Source organism: Bacillus rossius, chromosome 1 (assembly GCF_032445375.1).
Source record: "Bacillus rossius redtenbacheri isolate Brsri chromosome 1, Brsri_v3, whole genome shotgun sequence".
Classification (NCBI taxonomy): domain Eukaryota; kingdom Metazoa; phylum Arthropoda; class Insecta; order Phasmatodea; family Bacillidae; genus Bacillus; species Bacillus rossius.
In genome coordinates, this window is record NC_086330.1 from 77,123,629 (window position 1) to 77,151,130 (window position 27,502).

At 37.5% G+C, this 27,502-nt stretch overlaps 1 protein-coding gene across 4 annotated transcripts in view; it reads right to left on the reverse strand.

The window, feature by feature from the left end:
• LOC134538085 (GTPase-activating Rap/Ran-GAP domain-like protein 3) overlaps nt 1–27,502 on the reverse strand; it is a 380,750-nt gene that overhangs the window by 163,799 nt on the left and 189,449 nt on the right. The window contains exon 2 of one of the 4 annotated variants that reach the window (XM_063379119.1): nt 21,202–21,479. The exons of 1 other annotated variant lie outside the window; for it this stretch is intronic. In XM_063379119.1, the coding sequence (XP_063235189.1) occupies nt 21,202–21,449 (248 nt within the window). In that variant the 5' untranslated portion in view covers nt 21,450–21,479. Of the gene's footprint in view, nt 1–21,201; nt 21,522–27,502 lie in introns of all 4 variants that reach the window. 2 more of the 4 variants (XM_063379112.1, XM_063379103.1) reach the window with 2 other exon arrangements.

Here is a 27,502-nt window from a genome sequence, read left to right on the forward strand (position 1 = left end):
TTTTTTTTGCGTTGTACCATAACCACGATGACATGGTAAGCCAATTTATAAGTAATTGCGCCATTACGAGGTTCACTTGCTTCCAGGTTGGACTACACCCACCTCTGCAAACTGGAGACGACTTTGTTTGTTCGTCTCCTGCTACGTTTGGACGCTTCACAAACGGGCTGCACACGACTCAGTCTCACTTCCGTAAATAGCCTTCCATTGGTTTAAAGAACACCAGAGATGACCAGAATACGTCTGGGCCAGTTACATACGGGCCGATCTGTTCATTGTCTGGTACTTTCAGGTGATGCTACTACTCAGGGGGAAAAACTGTGCTTTTACAAGAAATTCATTTGGAAAACTACTTTTGCATAAATGAAATACCTTTTTCGAGATAATACTGAGTATTTCTTACAAAATTTGGCGCATAATTTTATATTTTAATTGATGATTAACTCAAGCATATTATTTTAAATAATGGAAAGATAATCAAATATTTAATAATAGGCATTTATTTAGTTTTTTAATGCTAACTAATTTTTGCAGTTAATACTACAAAGTTATTTAGGGAATGGTTAACCAATAAATTTAACGATTGGTAGAGACCGGAAAAATTAGCGGTTTCATTTCGCGAACGACTAGTATCAGAATGAGTTTAATATTTTGCTGCTTCAGTGATTGGACCACAGTTTTTCTGAAGGACTCTGAATCAATGAATAAACCTAAACGAAGGACGTATCAAATCTTAAGCATCCCAGTGAAAATGTATCACGAGTAATTATACAATGAGCAGGTGTAATTTTCACGGATGTGTAGATTATCATGGAATCTATACTAGAGGTCATTGAAACAGCGAATTTTTCCAGTTCCTAATGATTGGATGTACTGGGCCAACACAAACCATAAATTCCCGGGTAAGAATCCGAACCTAGTATTAACTTGAAACAATATTTTTAAGTGATACATCTGTTTTCATGTAAATGAACAAACTTAAAATATATCTGCAATTTGACATTTTTACTTCTGTTCCACTTACAAAAAGAAAAGTACTGTGTAGAATCAGTTGTATTTTTCAGAAAAATATGACTGCTTGCTTGACTTCTGTAAATAAAGCTCGTGTTTCCCAAGTCAATTTCTTTATAGGTTGTGATTGGTTAGAGAAATCATGTTGCACGTGACTGCGTGTGAATAATAAATGCACTTACTGTGCTACTGAACTTCAATCATTCGTAGAGACTGGGAAACTGAACACATTTAATGAATTTTAAGTCATATTATACAGTCCTATACGTACTAGAGATATGGATGCTCACTTCAGCTTGGTTTCTCGTGATTGTTTATAGGGACTGGAAAAATTCGCGGTTTAAATTACCTCTATGATAGACTTCACGATCCTGCATGTACTCAGGAAAATTAAATCTACTGATTGTCTAGTGTCTCGTGACGACTGTTAAATGGAATGCTTTTGATTCGATACTTATTTCGTTGAAAGTAATTTTTCTTCAGAGTCCTTCAGACGAACTGTGGTACAATCACTGAAGTTGCAATAAGTTAAACGAATTTGGATTCTAGCCTATCTCTAAATGATCCGCGAATTTCTCCAGGCAATACTTATAGATGAGGATTCAAAAATATTTCATCAGAGTGATCCATCTGTGATTTAATTACAGTGTAAACCCAAAAGTATAAAAAGGTTCGAATTAAAGGCAATAGCAAAATTAAACTTCGAATCTTAATTATCGGGAAAATGTGTGGATTCATTCCGTGACAGACTGAAATTGAAATACTTTTACTTATATTTTGCCACTCGGATTGGCCCCGTGTACCGCGCGGAGACCTCTGAGCCAATAGCAATCCCGCCAGAAAAGAATGGCCCAACCACGACCAACCCACTCGAGCCTCTCCCGATAGCAGCAGACAAAGAACTGATGACATCAGTGCGATTGTACACAGGATTGTTAGAGTCTATCCTGCACGTCATCCAACACACGTGTTTCTGCCAATCCCTACTTATTATTCACCTGAAAAAACTATGCCCCATTCTGATGACCACATAGGCTAAATACAGAACAAGTAAAGTGTTTTAGGGGAAATATCTTGGTTTGAAACATTTTTGCAAAAAAAACAGATTTCTCTACAGAGGTGTTACGTTTAATTTACAAAATGAATACACCTGGCACCTCCAGTAATATATTAATTGCCTTAATATTTACCACTCTATCGATGTCGGAATGCAGTTAGAGACTGTACATGAACTACACGGGAATCGGCGACGAACTGTAGTGAGGGGCATTGATTTTTCAGGAAAATATTTCGAGACCACGTTGCGTGTTGAAACACTGCAGCATCGTCTCTGTCTCGTGATTGGTAGAGTTTCTTCGATGCACGTGTCTCCTGTCGGCACGCCGATGACAGAAACTCTGTGCGGGAGAAAAACGCCCGGGCTTGCGGACGGCATCCGATTCCAGGGAAGAAACTGCTGGCTCTGTCATGGGTAGGGAATGGAAATTTTTTCGCGGGTTCACTGACCTCTAGGATAGAACCATGATCCTCTATGTTTTCGAGAAAATTACTCACCTGCTCATTGGCCAATGACTAGTTACATCTGTTAACTGGGATGCTTGTGATTCAATACTTCCTTCGTTGAGGGTTACCTATTCATAGGCTTAGAGTCCTTCAGACCAACTGTGATCCAATCACTGAAACCGCAAACCGTTAAAATAATTTGGATTCCAGCACATTGCGAAATGAAACTGCGGATTTCCCTGTCTCAAGTCCTGGCTGTTTAGATATTTACGTATAGTAACAGCCATCCCAGCATTTGCCTGAAGAGTTTCTGAAAAATTGCGGAAAACCTAAACCATGATGACCTGAGGAGGATTGGAACGCGGGTCCTCTGGAACGTGAATGCAATGTTTTACCATTGCTCCATCGGCCTCTGTAAATGAACCAAGAGATGAAATGAAATAGTGCTTAACGTCTGGTCACCATCGGGGCTAACAGAGATTAATTATCAGGAGTAATGACGTGAGAATGGAGCGTTCACGGAACACATGGGTTGGGGAATTGCGCGTAGAGGCGATGAAGCTTGTGATGCGCGAGCCAGTGACGTCCTTAGCGCCCAGCCAGGTAGTAAACCACTCATTCCTTTGCCAAAACCGCTTCTTTGTCCAGGAGCGCCCTCGCTGGTGCAGCGGCCAGACAACCTCCCACCAAGGCATAAGAGCGAGGTCAAGCCCAGGTGTTTAGCGAGTGGTAAAAGTTGCGGACTTTTCCGCCAGCAGAGGGGGTTACTCGGAGTGCTCCCGTTTGCATTATGTCCTCACCGCATCTCCCCGGCGTCGTCTCTAATGACACCTTAAGCCTTAAGGTGTGGTCTCACACGCCATGATTTTTTTTTTCGTTTTTCTCCTGCATTACTTTTATTTAAGGACTATTCACGAAAGTTAAACTCGATATTTCCCTTGAATGTGTTCGTAACCACGAACATTTAAAGATTTATTCACATATTGGAATATCACGTGTTAAAAATTTCGCGCAAGTGATGTTTACTCATTAGGGACTTGAAAATTTGGTGGGATTAATGATCTCCAGGATGGACTGCAGTCTTACACAAATTTGAGCAAATGTCGCCCTTACATTGGCTGGTGATTGTGAGATTTCGTCATTGGTTAGTATTTGATTCGACACTTCTCCGTGTGAGGATTTCTCATTGGTTTACAGACTTCACCATAAATTGTGAGCCAAAAGCAGATGCAGAACAATGCTGTAAGTATTAAATACAATTTATTGGACAAACGCCATTGTAGTTTTGCACTGTTTTTAATGGGAAAAATTCATAAATTCTGTTTGTGCCTTATGACGGAAACAGATGCCAGTTCCCGAAACGTCGCAAATGTTTTGCCATAAGAAAGCTACTGAGTTTATCGGTGTTGTCGTTGTGTTTTCCATAATATATGTTTATCTTCAACCTTGTGTTCGTATATTTGTTGCTTTGTCCAAGTTTAGTTGTCCGTCTACATATACTGTTATAGTTGACTCACTGTGTTCGTCTGTGCGGTCATTTATTTTTTTCATGACTAAATTCCTTCCACAGAATTCTGTCCTGTCGGATATTTAAGTTTGAATGTGTTCATTTGTGCTTTCTTCTGTGTGTTGTCCATAATACCTGTTAAGGCTAATCGTGACGTTTATCTGTTTCACATAAATTGATTTAGGCTTGTTTTCATGGGGTTTATTATGTTTTTATTTTTATTTCATATTTAGCTTTAATTAATTTTTTCCCCAATTAAAACAGTGAGAAACTGTAATGGCGTACGTCCAAAAAATTGTACTAAATCAAAATTCGCCATTGCATAAATAATTTAAAGAAGGTATAACTATTTATATCCTTGCCTATCGCGAAATGAATCCGCGAATTTTATCCGGTTCCCAGAGGTGATAATTATTACGAAGACTTGCACCGGTGATATAACACTCAAGTAGATATACGTTGAGAACATACGTGGCGGAAAAACAAAGCAAGGGAATTTTCATAGTTTAATTTGTGTAAACAGCCCTTAAATGAAAGGCATGTCGGGTAAACAGTTAAAGCCAAACGGCGTGCCCGCCAGGAGCGCGCGGGTCAGCTCTGGCAGCGCCTAGGCGCGCCCTCCTGCGGAGCAACACGCCCTCGGAGGCTCCTCGGGCTCGCTGGGCTAACATTGACTCAGGCGGCCGGCGCACGTCCGCGGGAAGCCGCAGGAAGCCTTTCCACAGCCCGTTCTCCCGCTGACACACCTCACGGGAGGCCCGGTTTCAGGACATTTGGCCTTATATAAATATTAACACAAGCCGTTCTGCGAGTCTTCACTAAACATTTTCTCATTGCTCTATTTGAAAACTCTGGCGTGTTATTTTTTTGTCGCTAATTCTAGATTTTAATTTTAAAAAAAATCCAGAAATTTTTTATCGTAAAAGTTATTTTCTACTTATTATTAAACATTAGAAGTTCGGAAAATAATATTGTAGTGATTGGGATTAATCTTATTTTAAAAATCAGATATCAAAAAACGCATTCCTAAACAATTATTTCCTTTCAAAGACGCCATTCAACAAAAAAAAAATTCCTTATGAAAATATGGACTAAGTAGTTATCAACCTGCCAAATTCTTGTTGTCATTTGGAGACAGGGTAAATTGGATAACATTATATATATAAACACGACTTTAAAACAGGACGCTAATAAGGAGACAGGAATAATTCGAGTTTTCTACGACCTCTAGAATAGACTCAATGAACCTCTATGTATTTCGGTAAAATTACACCTGCTCATTGGCTATTGACTCGTAACACCTGAAAAATAGAATGCTTGTGATTCGATAATTCTTTCGTTGAGAGTTATTCATTGGCTCAGAGTTCTTCAAACAAACTGTGGTTCAATCACCTTAGTAACAAAAAGTTAAACACAGTTGGATTCTACCCAGCACGAAAAAAACCGCGAATTTTACCGGTCTCTACTAATAAGAAAATAACGATAATCCATATGACCCATCATATTTAATCCGGACAGAAGGTGTAATATGGCAGCAGAGGATCAACCAAAGTCATTGGTTTGTTTGTGTTCGGGTGTGTGGAGTTTAACATAGAGACATTTAATAACGATAATTGTGCAGTTCTCTGATGATTACACCGCAGTTCTCTTGACTCGGCCTGATCCACCCACAGCCATGTACAAGGTGAAGTGTGGACCAATCATGAGCAACCAGCCTCTGATATACTGGCCAATGAGCACACTAAATTAGCTTTAATTTTGTTTATGACAGTATTCTCCAGCCTGAATCGAAATAATACCAGAAAAATTCAAGACGGTGAACATTTTTTCACGATAAATTTACCAATAAAAACACTTGTTTCTAACCATTTAGGAACCTTAAAATATTTACTGGTTTCTTTATAAATTTAAGTCTATTTAGAACGTATGTTTCAAACATGAAATCAATACATTAATCTTTCAGGACTGAATAAAGTTAAAAAAAACTTGTTAAGTTTAGAGAAAATACATCAAAGAAGTGATAAAACAAGAATAATCAATCAAACACAAAAATTATAATTAGTGAGCATATTTAAAGTTCATGTGTATTTTTATACACCCACTTATAATTAAATTAATTATGTAAAAATATTAAAAGTTATTAAACCTGTTATGGAAATTTGAAAATCCAATAACCTTGAAATAAGAGGCGTTTTGTCTGGGGCAATTTACATTTTGTTAAGGAGTATGTAACTCTACATAAATTAACGCAATATGAAAAATAGTCTATGAAATCATATAAAAACCAAATCAACACTTTTCTTAGATCCACTTGCGTGTTCATTCTGAGATATCGAGTACGGCGTGATTTCCACGAATCCATTCATCTCTAACTACGAAGAATGGTTCGATATTTATTATTATTGTTACTGTTTTCTTTACTTTCTTTGATGTAAAACATATTCCGTGAATGTAATGTAAACTCGTGCAGCGCGCCACCTGCGCTACCTCGCAGGCCGGGAGATAGTGCCGCCCGCAGATACGACCGTGTAGTTGCCCGAACACGGCTGATACGACCAGCCAGTCCACTTTCACTGCGGCGAACGTCCTCCAAGAAGCCTCGAGTCGGCTGGGCTGGAGTTAAGCGTTCAAAAATTTATTTCCATCGCCACTTGATAGATCACTGCCAAATTATCATTATTTTGCAGCATTAGGCTAAGCTCCTTACACTTGTAGGCTACACAAACAAACAAATATCATTTGTTCATAGACGGAATTCTAACCGGTACCGGTAAAACTGATGCATGGGTACCTTTCTTCATGTGTTAACTATTATCGAACAATTTTATATTTTGAGAGAAAACCACCGTACAGGAGGATACACCAGGGAATTTGATTGCCTCAAATGTGTGGTTTTCCGGCTACCTGTAACAAATTCTGTATTGCACATAGTTCTGCCATGGGATTTTATTTAATTTCTTATTGACTTCTTGTAGTTCAGAAAACATCAAAGACTTATGATTAGAGACTGGGAATATTCGGGTTTTCAATGACCTTTAGGATAGACTTCCCGATCCTCTATGTATTCGGGAAAATTACACCTGCTCATTGGCTAATGACTCGTGACAGCTATTAACTGGGATGCTTGTGATTAGATACTTCCTTCGTTGAGGGTTATTCATTATTTCAGAGTCCTTCAGACCAACCGTGGTACAATCACTGAAACAGCAAAAAGTTAAACGCATTTGGATTCTAGCCTATCGCGAAATTAAACCAAGAATTTTTTCGGTCTCCAGCTTTGATGAAATAGAAATATTTTCTTTTTTTCAAATATTTGGTGGTTTCCTTTTCATAATATCTCGAAATAAAAACGGAAACTTTAAAGGTCTATACAGACTGAACGCTTAAAGCATAATTATTTGGGATCATTTATACTTTCATATATGCAAAGTTAATCATCTGCTATTAAAGACATACAAAAATAATTTGCTGATTTATTTCACAACAGGCTTCTGTGTTGCTTATCGGGAAGCATCTAAGTTGATGAGAAACTTTTACAGGAAATTTCTTTCAGTAATGACAAGAAAATGAATTCAACATTGCGACTGAGACCGAGCCTGAAAAAGTTGAATTCAATGGAAAAATTGGTGAAAGCCCCTGAATGGGTGAGCTTTTGTTACTGAAATAAACTATAATCATGTGGAGCGATTTTATGTTATCGATTTCGAAGTCCACTGATTAGCCGATTTCGAGTGCATGGAAAAGTGCTGATGGATCATGCAAATGGTTTGTTGGATGAGCAGGTCGGAGCCCACGCGGAAGAGGCTCGCCCGAGAGACGAGATTCAGCGTCGTCAGCCGCCAACAGCCCGAGTGATTGCAAGAGTCTCCAGCCGGGGCCGGAGGACCACTTGGCCTCCAGAGGAGGGACTACTGGAGCCTTCCTCACTGCAGCTGGTCGCGTCGTGGCTAGCCACCCTCTCCTCCTGTTAGCTGCTCCACTCCCTCGCCGCCCTCCAACCCCCAGGGCGAGACAGACCCTTGTAGCGCGACTGGGGATTCATTTGAATACCAAAGGGGTTGCGGCGGTCCTCAGTGAGCTGCGATCGGCTCTGGCATCAAGGTTTAAACTTCCGTTACGTAAACAGAAAAAAAAAATTCTATACTTTTACTGATGAATCCTTTGGAAATCAGTTGGCAAAAATAGTTTCCAATTAGGAATTAGGTAAAAACTTGTACGGCTCATTTGACTAAGTCTCAACGAACCTCGCTTCAAATAGATTTCGGAATACGTTTTTTTCACCCAATCATAAGCACTCTGTCAAAAGTAAGAAAGGATTTTGTCTGTCGCAGAGATTTAAACACAAAATCATGTGTATATTGGGTGAAGTAATTGTGCCAAAATGATTTTAAAAATACACGACATAGGCTATATCATAACTTTGTGCAACACAAGGCCATAGTTATTGTCGCATATTTAAAATACGTTTTTAGAGATAATACTGAGTACTTCTCACGAAAATTGGCGCATATTTTTATATTTTGATCGATGTTTCATTAAAGCATTTTTTTAACATGGAGAAAATAATCGAATATTCAACAATTTGACTTTATTTTTTTGTATCATCCTTCTTACGTGCGCAGTTAATACTGGAAAGCTATTCAGGGAACGGTTTACAAATAACTATTAATTGTTGGAGGTATTGGGACAACACAAAGTATAAACGGCCGGGTTTGCGGTGTTATAGTGGTTTTCATGTAGATGTACAAATTTAGAAACATCTGTAATATTACATGAATATTTCTGTCACATTTACAAAAAAATACAGTGTACCGATAAATAGGCGAGGAAATTTATTTGCGCAGCGTTCGAAGATATTCATTATTCTCCCGGTGGTCAACAAGACAAGTAAGAATAATAAGCTTTAAGTTCTCTGATGCGATAAAGATGCAAACCTTTTAATGGAAAACGAGCCTATTTCTTGCAAATGTGTGCGCTCATATGGTTTATGTGGGAATGAACATACATTAGGACTTTTTTTGGGTTCATGTATTTACACATTACGCTCTTCAGCCGTCTATTTTTTGGCAGGCACCATTATACGGACCTCCACTCTATCGATGAACATATATGTTAAAAATACTGTGATAATAAAAAAAATCATGACACATTTTAACTTGAATTTAAGTAATATTAAAAGCATACAATATATTTTGAAACTTATGTGAGCCCTCTTAGATCGGCAAATGTATAATGAAGATCAGTATCAAGAGAACTGACGCATTTATTAAGATAAAACTAAAATATCATTACATTATAAACCTTAAAGTTTTGTAAGTTAAAAAATTTGAATTATGATACGCCTCTAGTAAAGGCACCGCCTTCAGTATCTCCTACGCGAAGCATGTTTCACATGGGACTTAATCCGTCTGATTACAGTTGCTATGGACTGCCAAATCCGCGTTGTTCTCTGGCACCAGCGTAGACTTCACATTATTCTAGAAAATTTGGATTGTGTCGTTTGTTGATTGACAGTTATCACGGTGTTAACTCTGTCTTGGTCGCTCATGTCAGTGTTATACACTTATTGCCAAATTTTAACAGACTCCAGGTTTTGAGGCCGTCAAGTAACCAGTTATCCACTTAAGTTTTAAAAGTGTATTATAATACTTATCAGTCTACTTCTTTGACGAATAATAATGCGTTTCCAGTCCCTAAAAATGTAACGGAACGACATATTCCGGTTTATATGTATAAAAGCCTTAGTGAATGTAAAATATGCATGAGAGCGATTCTTTCAGAACTCGTCAGTGATGTGTAACATCTAACCCCGGTAACGAACAACTTCATGTGTTCTCATGTTGCAAATACATTTATTATACGAAACTTGGACCTCGGACATAAAATTTAACAAATAATTATATAAAATAACGCCGAGCGTGATAAATATATACGCAAATAGTGTTTTTTTTCAATACATTTATTGGCGCGAATAACACGTAGTTTCCGTACCCGCCACTAGAATTCGCTGCCGAAGCAGCTACGTCGACTACCGAATCATTCGATTTGCAGTGCGAATTTTTAAACTATATAATGAAACGGCTTCGATAAAGGAAAAAATAAATTTTAAAAAATGCTACACCCAGACTTTGGACATGATTTTCGACCAGGAATTTTATTAACATACTGCCATTATTGTTAAAATTCATTAAACAGTAGTAATTACTACAAAGTTTACTTTTGTTTTTGTGAACTTTGGTTCGCGAAATCCTCCACAGATGACAGCAACGATGTTGTTACACATTTCCGTTTCGTGACTTCCGTCGAATTCACGAAATTATTCCCATCAAATGCCGTATAACGAGAGCTGAGATGATACACTTAAGAAAAAAAAATTCTTGAAAAATACAGCTGGTTGCGATGTTTTAATATTGTTAAAAGGAAAAGATTTTATTTTTGCGCCTCTTGCGTTAAAAGCATCATCCCAGTTTTTTTTGTTGTTGTTTTACTATCCATGAAATGCCTTAAGTGTCACAAAAGTCGTTTTTTTTCACAGCTCGCACGCGTAAAAAGCAGCGTTTATTTCGGGTCGTTCTTTATTCCCGCTTTGGGTCATTTTTTCTACAGTGATGCAATGCAATTAGCAGAAGTGCAGCCACGTATAATAATAAAACATCGTTCTATAAAAGTTGCAACGTATAAAATAATCTACTTGTTTCGATGTGAGGGCATACTTCAAGACAAATATGGCCTTTACTTATGCATGTGACTTTACCACGGTACAGAAAGTTTGCTAAACTATTTCTATAGTCTTTTAGAAATTATTGAATAACATTTTCGTTTTATTTTCTATAACTGCATGGAATTATTTTTATAGTAGTGTGGGTACGCAAACTTTAAATCGGCATATATATTTAAATATTTATCTGACCAGGTTGCTGGGAAATAACGTAAACACCACAGATCAGGTCTAAGTAGTTTTCCAGCGCGAAACATTCAGTACTGCTACTAGCTTCGGGAGCAGGACGAACATTGCCGAAGGATCACGAAGCGTTCCCACACCGAGGAAACGGAAGCTATAAGATTGTTCGTTTCAAGAAAACTTGAGACAGACTCGATCCTCGCATCAATATTTTGAAAAGGAGAATGAAGAGAATAACCGCCTTGTTAGAGTTCATCTCACATTTACGAACATATCCACGAAGAATGCGCTTCAAATTAAAGAAACGTTTTTCGAAGTTCTAAGCAGCCAGAGCTTAGTAGAAACCAAGCTATATTTCCAACTTCCAATTCCTGTGTTTTGTTTTAAATAGACTGAAAATGCAGGCTGAAGGAAGAACAGTGCTTTATTTAGCCAATTTAACGAGAGTATGAATATTCCGGTAACACAACAAAACGTCCAGCGTTAATAAGCTAGGTGTCCACCAATTAGCTTTTATCTCTCAGTAATTTGCAGCCACTCTTATTTGTGAATTTCAGGTGAAAAATACCAAACAGTGCATTACAAACATAATGATTACGCTTGAGAGCCCTCAACTTCAGTTTGGCTACATAGATTACTGCCAGTGTTGTGACAGATGCGGTTGTGATCTTTTAAACAAACGTTTTGAGGCACTGATACAGCACGCATCCACTGAGAGCGCTGCAACCGACAGTGGCGTAATTATTTATTTACTTTTCCTTCAAATATAAATTATATAAATATGAGTTTCATGAGTTTGTACTTTCAGTTAGCAAATGTAATCGTGATTAAATTGTTTCATCTTTTAATTGTTATGATTTTTTTCAAAAGTCAGTTGTTTTATGCGAGCAGTCGTCATCACGGATTTGCCATATCTTTTAAATGTTCATTGTTTTTTTTTTGTTTCTATTAAATTAATTTTTCGCGAGCAGACCCAGCGGCCAACGCCATTGGCTCGCTGGAAACTATGAAAAACAAAATTCTGTACTCAAACAAATGACTGCTTTGAAACCAGTTGCCAATAAATAGTTCGTAATATTACTACATGGCTATGATTATTTTTCCATAAATGAAATACGTTTTTAGAGGCAAAAATGAGTATTTTTTTACGAAAATTGACGCAAGATTTTATATTTTTATTGATGTTTTATTCGAGCATAAATTTTTCAACCATGAAAAAGATAATCGAATATTTAATAATTTAAGTGTATTTAGTTTTATTATACTTAATAATGTGCGCAGTTAATACTGGAAAGCTATTCCGTGAACATTTATAAATAACTTTTACTATTGGAGGTACTGGAACAACACTAAACGTAAATGACTGGGTGACAATCCGAACTCAATATAACTGTGAACGCTAATTTGTTTTGATACAGTTGTTTTTCTGTCAATATACAAATTTCGAAATACCTGTGATTTTACATGAATATTACTGTTAAATAAAAAATAATAATGAATGCGTGTATTTATGTACGTGCTTAGAAGTTATAATTACTTGGTGTTTTAAAAAAAAAAACTTAATTTTTCATGCAACACATTATTATAAATAAAATCAGAAAAGGACTGGGGTAATATTATAAATACAGTTGGTAAAGTAGAAATACATTCAAGTTAAAAAAAATTGTATAGTAAATACTCAATATTTACTATTAATATAAACACGTGTAAAAAGGAATTATTTAATTTATTAAAATAATCGTTACCAAAATTTTAATTTTTTATTTAAAAAACAGTGTCACAATTTATAATGTAAATAAATTATACATACGGGAACATAATCGCTTACATAAGCAAACTTGGAAAAGTTTATGAACACAATTTTAATCACTAATATTAACAATAAATAAATGTTTTTAGTTATATGGCTCAGTAATCAATATCAAACACTGTAGTATATGATTTTTAATTGTTTATAACTTATTTTTTCATGCTGTGAAATGATTGTTGCACGGTGCGCTTGGATCGTAAAAATCCACTCATATTTATTTTTCATAACGCGCCTAAAGCGGTGTGACTGTGAGCGTGTTATGGAGCGCGTGGAGAGTTTCGACTGCTGCTCCGCACCTGAGGCTCACTCCGAGGCTGCCAGGCACCGACCCAAGGGGGGGGGGGACGGAGGGGGAAGCAGGGATGGCGCTTGGCTCTGCTCTGCACATCCGTCACCACATGCACCAGTCGTTCCGCCAGCCCGGCCAGTCAGCTAGGCGAAGGGGAAGGGGAGGCTCGTTCTGCGAGCAATGGTTCGAGGGCGCGGCGAGTAGCGGCATCGCCTCTTTTTACCTCCGTCGTGTGAAACCGCGATAAGAGAACCCACACGCCAGGGGGTAACATGGGCGGCACCACATAAATCCTCTCGGGTTGCAAGAGACGACGAAGGGAAAAAAAAAAAAAAAAAAGAGCCAGCCAGACTTGGAGTCCCGCGATTCGTTACCTCGACGATGCGCACCGTGCCGTGCCGAAGCTGTTCCGATTCGTCTGCCAAGGGCATTAGTGTTCAGAATATGTCATTTTACTTTTCGAGGGAGGATCGGGATCCAAAAAATCGCCATTTTGGTTTCAACAAATATTTTGTCATGACGGTGTACTATTGAAAATTTGTATTCTTTAATGCAGATATCACATATTAAGAGATTTTCAAAAACTATAAAATATTAATAGTGCCATTATTATTACTATTTAGGTGATTTAATAAAACTGATTTCGACACTAAATAGCAATTATTTCAAAGAGAAACATATTATCTTCAAACATACCATAAATTTAATACCTTTTTTTTTTTCAATGCCATATTACGAAAATTAAACCGTACAAAACAGCTATGGCCTAAAAACTTTTGAAACCAGGACAGACTTTTATTTTTGTTCCTAATTGAATCTTAATGGAAGGTGTGCTTCAAGTCGTGGAATTCACTGCTAAGTCTGAAAAATTTAACTTATAATTCAGAGACCCTAAGTTTCTGAAGCCAAATGCAAAATCTTAATGCATTCAAATATAGCAGTTTTAAAACCACGCAATGTTACATCGCCTATATGAAGCGATAAAAAAAATGTTTGAAAACTTTCACTCGAAAATTAAGGAAGAACACAGGGATGTTCGAGAATGGACAGTCACTGCGTGTATTTAATTTGAGCATTAACTCGCCACATGCATGTTGGAGTATTAGCAAAACATTCAGAAACTTATGAAATCCTACAGCAGAAGCCCCCACTCTGCTTTGCACGTCAAACTTTTGCTCTGTTCACAATAAGACAAAATAATTTGGAAGAAAAATACAGTTATCTGGAACCACAAACGAACCTTAGTAGGTAGCTGCTCCCTGATGATGGCGATTGAAATGTCGACCGAAACGTCGGTGAATTATTTGCCGAGGACACGGCTACAATCCAGAAGCCAAGATACTTTAGACAATGGCCGTGAAAGCCTGCGAATATTACAAACGAACCTTTCGTTTGGTTTATCTCAGAGGTGCACTCTCGGTCGGAATGTCCGTCAACTCGCTGAGAGCTGGCGCAGTGAACTAGTTCAAATGCAGGGCGCGTGGCGCGACCTGGACTGCTTGTGTCCTGCATCTTGCGGTTCGCGACGCGCGGGACACTGCGGTTATCCCTCCCCCCCCCCCCTTCCCCCACCCACGGCCTCCTCGCGCGAAGCCTGACAGTGATGGATTGAATATTTACTAGAAACAGGCCGGTGATTGATGGTTCCCGCGCGGAATCATTCAGCACTCTACCTTCTGCGGCAAAGCGGGCCACAGCGCTTCTTGTAAATGAGAGCACTACCCCCACCCCACTACCACCACCGTTGAATATTTTTTTGGAGGGTGAACCCCACCCCACGTAGGGTGAACCATTGTTTGTATCGAAAAATAAAAATGTTTACGCAAAACCCATTAGAGAACATTATTGCATTCCGTATAACATACATAGTTTGACATTAGAACACAGAAAAACCTAATCTAAATAGATTAAACAAGGAATTTTGTGAAAATATAACACATTTTCACTCTTACAAGAAAATTACAACATTTACACAGAAAAAAAATTCTGTAGTAAGACTGATTAACTGGAAAAAAAGTTTAGGCCTAATTATTTTTGTTTAGTAAATAAAACTTTCACACTCATCCCACGTGTAGAAATATTTACGAAGATCAATTAATTGTACGGGCCATTTTTTTATTTCGAAAGCAAAGAATTTTTTGGAATTTAATTGTTTTAAGGTAAAATTTTATTTTCATTAAAAGATTCCAATTATTTATTGATCTTTTGATTAATCTGCCCAACCATAATGTGCAAACGTGTATTTCATGGCATAATCCTGTCATAAACTTAGTTTCACAAATTATTTCACTTTAGGATATTAAAAATAAAAGTATTTTGTAAATGTATGAGTTTATTAGTTATTGTGTAAACAAAAAAAATATTATGTTCAAAAAATGGTTTGTTTATCATGTGGCAACAAACTACGACTTAAAGCGTGCGTCCATTCTAATATTTGCTAAATTATTATATTAGTTTTCACATATTTAAAAAAGCATATTTTACAGCATATAGTTTTCTTTCAGCTCTATATAAAATCTATGTGACATAGATTTTTGAATGAACATGCTTCTTTTAAGTTTGTTGAAATATTCTTTGAGATATAAGATATAATACAAAAAATTTATACAACCCTCCAAAAATGGAAGAAAAAAGTTTAATATGCCTGGTCTCTTTCTCTTATTTAACAAATAAATGTAAAAAGATACTAGATCTAATAACATGTCCTAATAATCATGTATTAATATTTGTATTTGTGTCCTATTCTATACGTAAATTTAAATTGAAGTCACTACCAAATTATTTGTTAAAATTTGCAATGCCCCAAATAATACTTTATTAAATCATACTTGGGGTGATCACAAAAAAATCTTAAAAAAAGATTGCGTGGTGTAATCCACGCGTGATAGGAAAGAAACTTCTTGCTTATTAGGTATAGATGGAGATATTTATTAAATTTTTTACCAAACACGAGATATTAACTGAAAAAGGCAAGGATGTGGGTATAATCTTAAATTAAAAAAAAGTTTAGGAGTAGAGAAACACAAGCAGAGTTACGAGGATTCCGTTGCATCACTGCTGCGTCATTTCTACCTCTCCCCTGCCGTCTCCTCTTCCGGCCGTTGCAACTAGCATATAGCATGCTCCCCTGTGTACCTAACCCCCCCATCCTTTTTGTCGTCTTCCCTTTCGACCGCTAGTTCATGCGTTGGAGTGGCGTCGCCGCTGACATACTCTTCTGCAATACCGGTTCCCCCACCACGTACATAACTATTCCCCTCATGCGATCGGAATTTTCGTAACGCGCGAAAATTGTAGCCCCCTCAGCAAAGAAGTTGTACTTAAAAATTACAAGAAAACATTTTACTGTCATGAAATATTTCTGCAGACTCAAAACTAAGTTAGTTCGTGCAAAATATGTTGCTGTATAGTACTTTTTTATCACCAATCCGCCACCGAAATGAAACACTACGGAATAAATTCTAAATATACTATATTTTGACAAAAGTTTAGAAATATTTGAGAGCGCTGATTAATTTTTTTTATTTGGAATTATTTCAATGTATATGTTTAAAGCATTGCTAAATTAAAATAAATTATTTACTGACTATATTTTAATAACTACTACTTAAAAAAATTATATTTTTATGTGAACCATCAGAATAACATTGAAAAATCTTACAAAAATTTATCCTTATTAAAATCCTCTAATACTTAAAACACAAACTTAACAATATAAAGGCGTATATAATTTACACAATTTTTCTAAAAACCAAAGTCAATGTCAGTAAATAGCTGGTACCTCTACTTTCAGGGCTACAAAAACAGTCATTTTGCTATTTTACACTAATATGAAGTTTTAAAAATATATTGTAGTCCTAATAAGTTGCTACCAGAGAAATAAACCATTAAAAACCTTTTACATTCGTCCCACAGAAAAAAAATTAATGAATGCTGCTCCACCTATTATAAGGAATAAACATGTTATTCAAAGTTCTAAAGTTTGAGGTGAAATGGTTATTAAGAATTAGTTTTGCTATTCAAATTAGTTTCACCACGAAGTTCGCAAAGAGAGCACGTGTGCCCACACACCAAGGCTGTTGTGAAAGGATACACGAGGTTGCCATGGCGACGGCCTGGCTTTCATGGCGTGTAGCCGCGGGTTGCGCCTGGGGGATATGCAAGCACGATGACATGGGCGGCTTTATTACGCGGGAGGTCGGATCTCTTGACACGCGTGGTGCGCTACACAGGGCGAGCGAGCTTGCTTTCAGCGCGATATTGTCAGCGCGGGCACAAAGCTCGCCAGTTATAGTTAATTTGAAAAAAAAAAAAAAAGCAATACTTTTTCACTGTTTATTATGCAGTTTTTTTTTGTGGCTTTAAGACTCGCTTCGCTTTGTTGTTCAAAAAATAACAATCCCTGACGTATATTTTTTTTAATGACGTAGGGTCTATTTTAAATTAATTTCTCAATATAAGTTATTTTTAAAAAAATAAATATAGAATTAGGTTTCCATAATGTTTAAAAAAAATTATAATTACATTTTGTGTATATTCTCACAAGTGGGCAAAATTAAAATAGTTTTTATACATCTAAAACATTAAAGAATAAAAATGGGTGCGTGTACTTAGGTACGCGCGTGAGAAGTTATACCATTTTGGCATCATTAAAAAATAGTTTTTAAATGCATGCAAAAATAGTGCGTGGAGTCCCTCCGCGCGGAAGAAGTGAAACTTCGTAATATGGAAATGAAAATAGGAAGGGGTAGAAATTGATTTTTAGTGAAATTATATTGTATCAAATCAAACTAAAAAATAAAGGAAATAAATTTGTAACTTTTCTTAGATTGATTTTCAGAGATAGAGAGAGAGAGAGAGAAAAAAAAAGAAACGTATTGAATGTCTATAAAACTAACTTTTTTATGAGAGCAGATTTTCATGAAATAAATCATGAAATCATTCAACGATAAAAGCTGTTTATTTAATCAAGCGGACGGGTTCGCCCCAAGGAGAAAATTGACGTGGCGAGACCTCGTGGACATAGAGAAATGACACACACTCACTATTTATGTGTCTATGAAACATTATTTTTTTTCTGCAATTTAAATTGTAATTTACAAAAAGGGTTTTGAAAATTGAAACAAATATGGCGACACTACAAACTGTTAGGATCTTTATTTTTTTCTTACTCTCTACTTAGTTCCTTACAATAGCATTCACTCTCGCTCTCTCTTTCTTTCTATTCCCCCTCCCCAGGAGCGTTAAACGTTTAACGCATCCTTGTTGGAAGTCGCATTAGAAGTATAACTTCAAAAATTTATTATTTTCTTATATGTAACAGATATTACCTTCGGTTCAAGCAAAACGATTAAAATGAAATGTTTAATATTTTACATTCGTTCTTGTAGGCTTTTTTCATAAAAGAATTTTTTGGGAGACTTGGATTTTTCACTCTACAGTCAGGAAATTGAATTACACGCCTTTAAAGAAAAAAATATATTACAGGGACATTTTTTAAAATTTTATAATTATTCGATTTAAGTGTCATACAACAGACAGATGACATCTGATGACAAAAATTTAAATGTTTTTAAGTAATAAATACGTAAAAAACATAAAGTATTTAAAACATGTAATCATAACATTTTACATGCCGGATAGGCACACAGGGATAAAATTGATTACATTTATACTTGCTAAGATTGTTTTAAAATTCATTCTTCTTGTGTTAAACTACACACATCCCATTGAACTATTATCACATTATAACGTGTTATTTTACTTTATGTTAATGAAAAGTTACTAAAACATTTTGGGTGTAAAAATATCATAAGTATCGTTAATTTAAACAGCTATGAATTTATACGAAAAGTCTTTAGTTTTTAGAATGTTAATCTACTTTTGGTGTAAAATAACAAGATTATAAGTGATTTTACCCAAGTAATGTATAACAATAAACCAACTGCATGTGTTTTTTTTTTCCGAATTACACAACAGGAATGTAAAAATACACAAACACAAATTTATAAATTTAAAAACCATTTTCACAGTGCAAAAACGATAAGTTCTAAACTGTATAACACGTGAATATATTCTGATAGTTTATGTTAGAAATAAACTTTATAATGTTTTTTAGTTTGATAAAATGTATTATTTAGTAAAATTATTTAGTTTTATTACGTATTTATTTAAAATATTTGTAAAAACACGATGTTAAAGAAACAAAATAATTTAAGAAACTACCCCCTTAAGATGACAGTCTACTGTTACTTGTTTAGAGCAGATATGGAGGTAGTCTATAAAAGCGACCGTAGAAGGCTTACGAAGAGCCATATCGTCCTTAAAAAAAGACCTTGAATAGACGTACCCTGCTATGGCGACTCAGCGAGGTTCTCATGTGGCTTTACTTCGTCGTAAGACGTGAGAAATGCAAGGTACGTGTTCTCGTTCAATACGTGAGCGTGGGTCCCCCATAACAGGCCCTGGTTATTGCGTCTCTTGCTCTAAGCACTCCTAGTAAGTCGAATTAAACTCACTCAGCTAAAATTCATTCACTTGAGGCTATCATTAAATATTTTAGTTGGTGCAAATCTGTTATTTAGTGCTCTCGTAAGCATAAGACTATTTATCCCAGTGTAAAAAAATGGGGAGTAATTTGACCTCAATAGTTACCATTTTTAACAATCAAACAACTTGAAATTTTTAATAACTAGAAAAAAACACAAAACTTTCCATAAATATAAAAACAATGAACCCATTTAGAAAAAACTAACTGTCAAATACTGTGTTATAACTTAATACAGTTTTGTAGGAATCAACTTAAGGAAACGATAACAACTGCGATAACAATTGTGTGAGATGTGAGTTAAATTATTTAAAGGGAAACTTAGATACAATTGAACTGTTACCTCGAATATGGACCTAACCCATAAATCCACATTGCAAATAAAAAAACAACTTATAAACCTTGCTACAGTTAGATCTGTTTTCACTGGAATGCCAACATTTCAACAAACACAAAAAAATCTCATGTAGGTAACTGGGATTTGTTCATAAGTTGCATAAAAAGATCACTATTCAAGTCAAAACATAGTTTTCACATTTGTTTTCCGGATGGATCCCTATTCGGGGTAGGTATTTTATAGTAAATTAAAAGCTGGTATAAATTGTGCAGCGAGCCAGGGTGCTTGAGAGGCCAGAGACTGTCCGGCTGGATTCCCGGCGTGTAGAATACCGGGAAATTTGGCGAAGGTGGTAAACGTGGTGGACGTTGCCGTGGCCTGTGGGTTTTCTCGGTGTGTTCCCGCTTCATCCCGCAGTGAATTCCGTCGCTCCTCCATCTCGCCATTTCACACCTCATCTGTCTCCGACGACACCTCTACGTGGGCGAGACGTCAAGCCGTAACTCATCGAGTACGTTTTCCACCAGCCGTCGTCACAGCTAACACGTCATCTGGTGAGGGTATTGGGTTCGATACCTGTGCTCCCTGGCATTACCCCGAGTCGGTATGCATGTGCTTCGGAATATCTTATAACCTCCAATGTCCAGTCGCATTAAAAGGAAGTGACAGGAACCGAAATACGCCATCTTTGTTGAAAAGTTTTTAATCATAACTATTTTCTATCGATTAATTCTAATAATTTAGCTTCGTTAAGGCATTTCATATAGTTTAATGGAATGCCTGACGTTGAAAGTGACTAGCTGCTTCAATTTGTTATGTCTGTGAAGTTACTGGCGTTAAGAACGTTCGTGGAATGATTCTTGCAATGGGGCACATTGATTTCAAACATTTTATGGATTTACGCTATTGCTATTTTTCACTTATGGCCTTTCAGAAACCACAAGAATCTACAAGACAATACACAAAAACAAAAAAAAAATTCAAAACAACCGAGGTCAAATAATATGAAATATGAAGACAGCACAAAGAATTCCATATAATTTTTTTTCCGAACAATTTCTTCCATGGATTTGAATTCGGCTAATATTGTTTAGTCGGTATGTTCAATTTTTGTTTCTTCTGTTTATAAAAAAGTTTTAAATCATTGGCTTTCAGTATTGAATAAATTTTTGATGATGACCACCTGAAATAATATTGTCAATATGGCCCATGCCATGGCCCTTGACATTGCCTCAGCGAAGACATGACCTTCAGCAGTGAACGCTACAACACAGGGGGGAAGGAAGGGCCACTCACGCGGCAGAGGACGCCCGCCGGCGCTGCAGGTTGCCGAGGCCGCCGCTCAGCTCGCGCACCAGCACGAACTTGGGGTCGAGCCCGGGGCGCACCAGCACAGTCATCGACTCCACGCACAGCGACTTGGAGCGGTCCCTCTGCGGCGCCGCGCCTCCCTTGCCGTGGACCGCGCCCTTCTGCCGGCGGTCCTCGTCCTCCAGCAGGCGCGCGCGCACCCGCTCCCCGCGCAGCCGCGACATCAGCTTCATGGCCGGGAGGCGTCTCACCGCTGCATCGCGCTGCCTGCCGGCACCGGGTGTCGTCCCTGACGGGGCGGTGGTCTGCCACGCCCGCGTGTGGTCGGGGGAAACGAGGAGGCATGGGTTGGATGACGAGACATTGCCGATGGCATGGACGGTCAAAAGGGCAATTCATGTGGGTTCAAAAAAGGCACTTCCACTCCTGACTACATATGGAGGTATTGCTAGTGAAATGGACGGCGTAGAGACAACTCATGTGGGTTTCAAAAGGACACTGACCACTTCTGAAAACACGCCTTAAAGGTTGGATGACGAGACATTGCCGATGGCATGGACGGTCAAAAGGGCAATTCATGTGGGTTCAAAAAAGGCACTTCCACTCCTGACTACATATGGAGGTATTGCTAGTGAAATGGACGGCGTAGAGACAACTCATGTGGGTTTCAAAAGGACACTGACCACTTCTGAAAACACGCCTTAAAGGTTGGATGACGAGACATTGCTGGTGGAATGGCCGGTGGAGAGACCACTCATGTGGGTTTCAAAAGGACACTGACCACTTCTGACAACACGCCTTAAAGGTTGGACGACGAGACATTGCTGGTGTGAATGGTCGGTGGAGAGACAACTTATGTGGGTTTTAAAAAAAGCACTGACCACTCCCGAAAACCAGCTTTACAGGTTGGAATGGACAGTGGCGGGACAACTCATGTGGGCACTCTGTAAGGGGTCGGTGGCGAAGCAAAATAGATAAGACACGTTGCTTTCAAAGTGTACCATAAGGCTGAATAGGTCCAATGTCGAAGCATTATTTGTGAAATGGTCGAAGGAGGGATTAGAATTTTGCCAACCCCTGACATCGCATCATATTTGTTGGGTAGAGAAGCATTACTGGTGGAATAAAGGTTGGTGAGACAAGGCATGAGATAGGTCTCTGGCCACAACCTTGACGTTACGACATATGAGTTGAATGCTGAAACATATATGGTGGGTTAGAAGATAGAAGTGCAAGAGGATTGGCTTTTAAATGGTCTTTGGCCTGCCATGACATAGTGTAATTTGTGCTGAGTGCCAAAGAAAATTAACTTAAAAATGTGTAGAACCTACTGGCGAAATTAAAAGGAATGACTTATAAAGGGGTTTTAATCTTCTTGGCCTGGTACTGATTCACACCACATAAAAAAAACAGTGAATAATGGTTGGGACCTGGAGAAGAAAAGGAACCCAAGAGGCGTGTTTATGTAAAGTAGTGAATGTCTGCTATGTCTACTTCTGGCAACATGCAAACCTGGCTAAATGCCAGAGGACGATGACAAAAAAAGAGTTCTCTCTCTTTTTATGGGAAATTACTTATTGAGTGTTAAAGTTACATCCTTTGGCAGTTATTTAATATATTTAATACCAAGTGAGTACTTCGCCAGAAAAGTTATGCTAATAACCATATAAATAAGATAACTTAATATATTCTTACGATGAATCATAGTGATTTAATTTTGCTTTTTACTTCATTAAAACGTGTATGTACAGCCAAGTTAAAGGAAAAATACTGCAATATGTGAAGTAATTGTGAATTCAGAATGGCCAGTTACTGAATTCCGAGGGTTAAGTGACATAACGTCTTAATTTCATCGTTCTTAGTGTTCACTACCTAGCGATAGCGGCAATTTTCAAAAAATTTCAAGTCTTCGGGGTTTTGATTGATATTTCTGGGTCATTATACTATTAATTATGCGTTATCATAATACATTTGAAACTTTGATACAAAGATATAGTACAAATATACTGGTTGTTACAAAAAAACCGATGTAATTAAGAAACCAGGAAAAGTGAAATGGGGCAAGATGTAATGTACTGTAATAGAATTTAATGACGTACATAACGATATAGTATTGTGATGATAGTATTTGTTTGTAAGGTATGGGAAATTGGAGTGTGCTATGGGTGGCAGGTATGAAGTATATTAAATGTAGGAGAATAATAAAATATGATTCTGTATCTTTTAAGTTCTCCCCGATGACAGACAAATGACATGTTACAACGATTTTATCAACGCAAACCGAACCTTGTATCCAATTTGCATTCATCAATTTTTTCCCCAGCTAAAGTGGACTTCTGAAACAATGTATATTACGATATTGACTAGTTTAGGGATGATCAACCTTTTGATAATGAGGGCCAATTAAAAATAAATAAAACATAGCAGGCTCATTTGTGAATAATGTCTACATACTTAGTTTTAACCACATCCCTCTGGTCCCTGGTTTTGTCGAATTTTTATTCGAGAGTGCTTGTAACGGGATTTGTATAAATCAGCGGCCGTTGTCTGTTAGATATTGTATGGTTCACGAGGCCTGTTCAAAAACATTGAGTACATCTTTGTGAACTGTGTTAAATAGAAATCTATATCGTCAACCTTCGCAACTAACATATAGTCGTGCGTAATACAAAATATAGTAAAGCCAATGCCAATGTTAATATTAACTAAAAAGGCTGAAAATATTGCTTGATTTTAATTTAATCAGTAGTCGAGTGACGATTTCATATGAACCATGGGTTTGCCTGCCGCCAGTCTCAAATTTTTCCAAGTATTATAATTTTTGGAATGAAACTCGTCTCAAATTTGACATATTTCAAAAGTAGCACACATGTCCCAACTGTCTCTTACAAAGAATCACATGATGTTTGTTTACGAGCACTGATAACCAAATGAAATTTTCGCCATAATTGTTGACATAACAGTAGGGGAATATTTACGTAAAACCATTGCTAACTTTTTTAATGAACTTGAAATTTGAGAAAAATTACGTGAGTAAATATTTAAGGTTTTCGCAGTCATTTTCGGAGGTTTCATAGCTTGAATGTTAAGTGGCGTGAAAAGTGAAGATTTCATAAACATTTCTGTAAACAGTTCAGTCGTCATCATTAGGGTAGCAGTCTCCTCCTAAAAGCTTCATGACAGAGATGTGTTTCATAATTGCCTTAAGGGGCCCGTATAGTCAGGGGTGTATCTGTGTCAGTGAGGCGGGATGATAAGCGTGACGCTCGCTCGTGCTCTTAGCGTGGTATCGCCTCTAAGAGCAAGGCTCTTAATTGACGCGCAGTATTCTCGTTGTGCATAGGACAACAATGAAATTTGAGCGTTGAATGTAACATGATATGGCAGAGAAATGAAGGAAAGGTGTCATGCAAGTCCTTTAAGTGCTTTCAAAATTCTTTAACGCCTAATAATTACTCTGAAAACACGCCTTTTAGCCATTTTAACACTTATAAAAAACCGTTAAAAAACTTAACACGGAAACCAAACTACTTATCGGTCCTCAGCAAACTCTTGAAAGCTTTTCGTAAACATACCCCGCTCGAATATCCTGAGGAGTTTTTAAATAACGTTGTTTTTGTCCTGAAGCTCTACACACCGTGTTTGTTCCCAGGTAGGCGGGGCCCTTAATCCCTGGTTGGCTCAAAGATGCAGCCTTTCAGACGAAACACTCAACTTTCATGCGAAAGTATTTAGAAGTAAAATGACTGCTAAGTTTCCCAGTAGGAGACAGTTGCTCTAACGATGGCGATTGCATCGTCGACCGAAACGTTGAAACAGACCATGACTGGTGGGTGCACTTCGGTAGTGATGGGCAGAACCATTCAATTGACCGAATCGATTCATCTATATCAGTTCCATGTAACGATTCGTTCAAAAGATTCCTTCATTTCGTTCTTTCAGTTCTGACCACCATCGACGGGATCCGACACATCTCGAGGGACAACTCGTTCACCCGTGCGAGTGTTCGTCACGCAAGGGCGGCTGGTCTTGTCGCCTGGCCGGTTATCGCAATCTGGTCGGCTCGGGTAGCTGACATTTCAGACGTCCAGATGTCACAAAAAAAATGCGTGAACTCATTTCAAAGCTCTCGCCGGTAAATTATGTAAACTAAACCTAGACAATACACGAATGATAACTGCAGCGCGATACTTGTTGAGCCGCCAACCCTCACTCCCGCTACTTTTCATATCAGCCTTTTTTTTAGTTTGATTAGCTATTGTTTGCTTGCGTGAACGTGCGGACGCTGCGATTACTGATTCCTCTGACTCTCGACGTCATGACTGGCTGTTTCACTGTCCTCGAGCCCTCTGCATTTCACATTCTCCCGCGCCGTGTTCAGCTATCGAATAGTCGACCAGGGACGTAGCCACGGGTGATGTCATGGGGTTGGGAATCTCCCTTCCACAGTTTAAAAAAAATATATATGCGAAAACAGAATAAGAATATAACTGTAATTCAGCTTAATATGCTAAGGTAACAAACAAATATTTTGGAAATATCATTGTTATTCTTAGTAGGAAACATTAGTGCATTTAGTCCATATTACAGCCCTTCTACACATAAACGGCAGGAATTGTGTTTCAAAGTAGAGTCTGTATTTCCTGCAAGTTTGCACATGTCTACTAAGTATGTCTTTCATACAAACTTGACATGTTTGTTTCATATATATATATATATATATATATATATATATATATATATATGAAGCGAAATCAAACAATTGACTTATGAACATTGTATTAAAACAATAAAATACAAATAAAATATAAAATTTTCAGTTTTCTTATCTCAAGCAAAATAACCATTTAACAATTATATTCGTAAACGTTGGAGTACTGAAATTCTACTACTCCCTGGGATTTTAGTGTGGGAATCAATTTTCATTTAAGAATACAAAAAAATTTCATTATAAATAATTCTTACTTGTAAAAAATTATAAAAAGGTTTCACTGAACCTTCTCTTCCTCAAAATACTGGCTACGGCCTCAGTCGACTCTCAAAGAAACTATTCTCTACATGGCGAACGAACCCCGTGCTTTCGTGCGCTCAAAGATCCGTTCATTTCGAAGGAATCGTTCACGAACGACACACAACTATCTTCCGGTGGGCGGGAATCCTCGTCCGCGGGTGGAGCTGGAGCGGGGCTTATCGAGGAAGCCACTCGACGCGATCCTCGATAACCGCTTTATCTCGCCGCGCGCGCCTTTATCTGCCGAGCTGGGCAAATGTCGCAACTTCATCGCGCTTCCTGCCTCCCGCTTACCTTCCATGGGCTGGAGCGGTTACCTGGTTGGCTCGGTTTGAAGCCAACTGCCGTAGCCGTGCCTGACAGGGTGGTATCAACAATTCCTTTGCTTCTTTTTGTTTTGCGTATGATTTTTAACACTTTTATAATATTACCACATGTTATTGTTTACAAAAAGGCTATTTCTACTACACAAGTCCATATTTATAGTTTTTTTTATAAATTTAAAGGAAATTTTTTGTTTCCTTCCTAGCATGTACTGAAATCATTATAAGACGTGGCACGCAGTTTCTGATTAACCGTCCGTACGGAGCCTTCGTCTTTACTCTCTTTATTTTCTATATAATTTATAAAACAAAATATACATATGTTTCTCCACAAAACCCTCACAAACGCTGGTTTATATATATTTTTTTAGAAAACCTAACAAAAGTGTATGACAAAATTTATACACTGACAGTTAATCAAAAAATGTACTAAGTTATTTCATGTTTTAATGCATACTATCATAAAAAAAATTTAGAGTTCATAAAAATAAATAATTATAACTAGATTAGTAGAAAAGGCATTTTATAAAGGTATAAATATGGTTTGCCTATTTATAATCGTGTTAAAAAAAACGCAATATCTGAATTTTTAACTAATTTATGATACTGACGCCTTAACTCACCGATATAACTCACAATAATATGTTTTAAGACAGGCTGTTAGCAATAAAATAAAATACAAATATTAGTTTTACGGTAGTTTATAGGAAATTTTAATTTTTGAACTTAGGCAATACTATTGGAGAGGTACAATTTGAATCTAGACCCTTAAGATCACACACAATGCCCTATTAGTAGCGATCACCTGCTAACCGCATTCCCCGATCACGTGTAAAGGGCGGTTCACCCGACTGCATCGCCTGGCGCCGTTTCTACGGACGTGAGCCAAGATCGCCAACTTCCGAATAAAGGTGTTTGGCGAGCAACTCCACGGGTGAACGAGTTGTTGCCA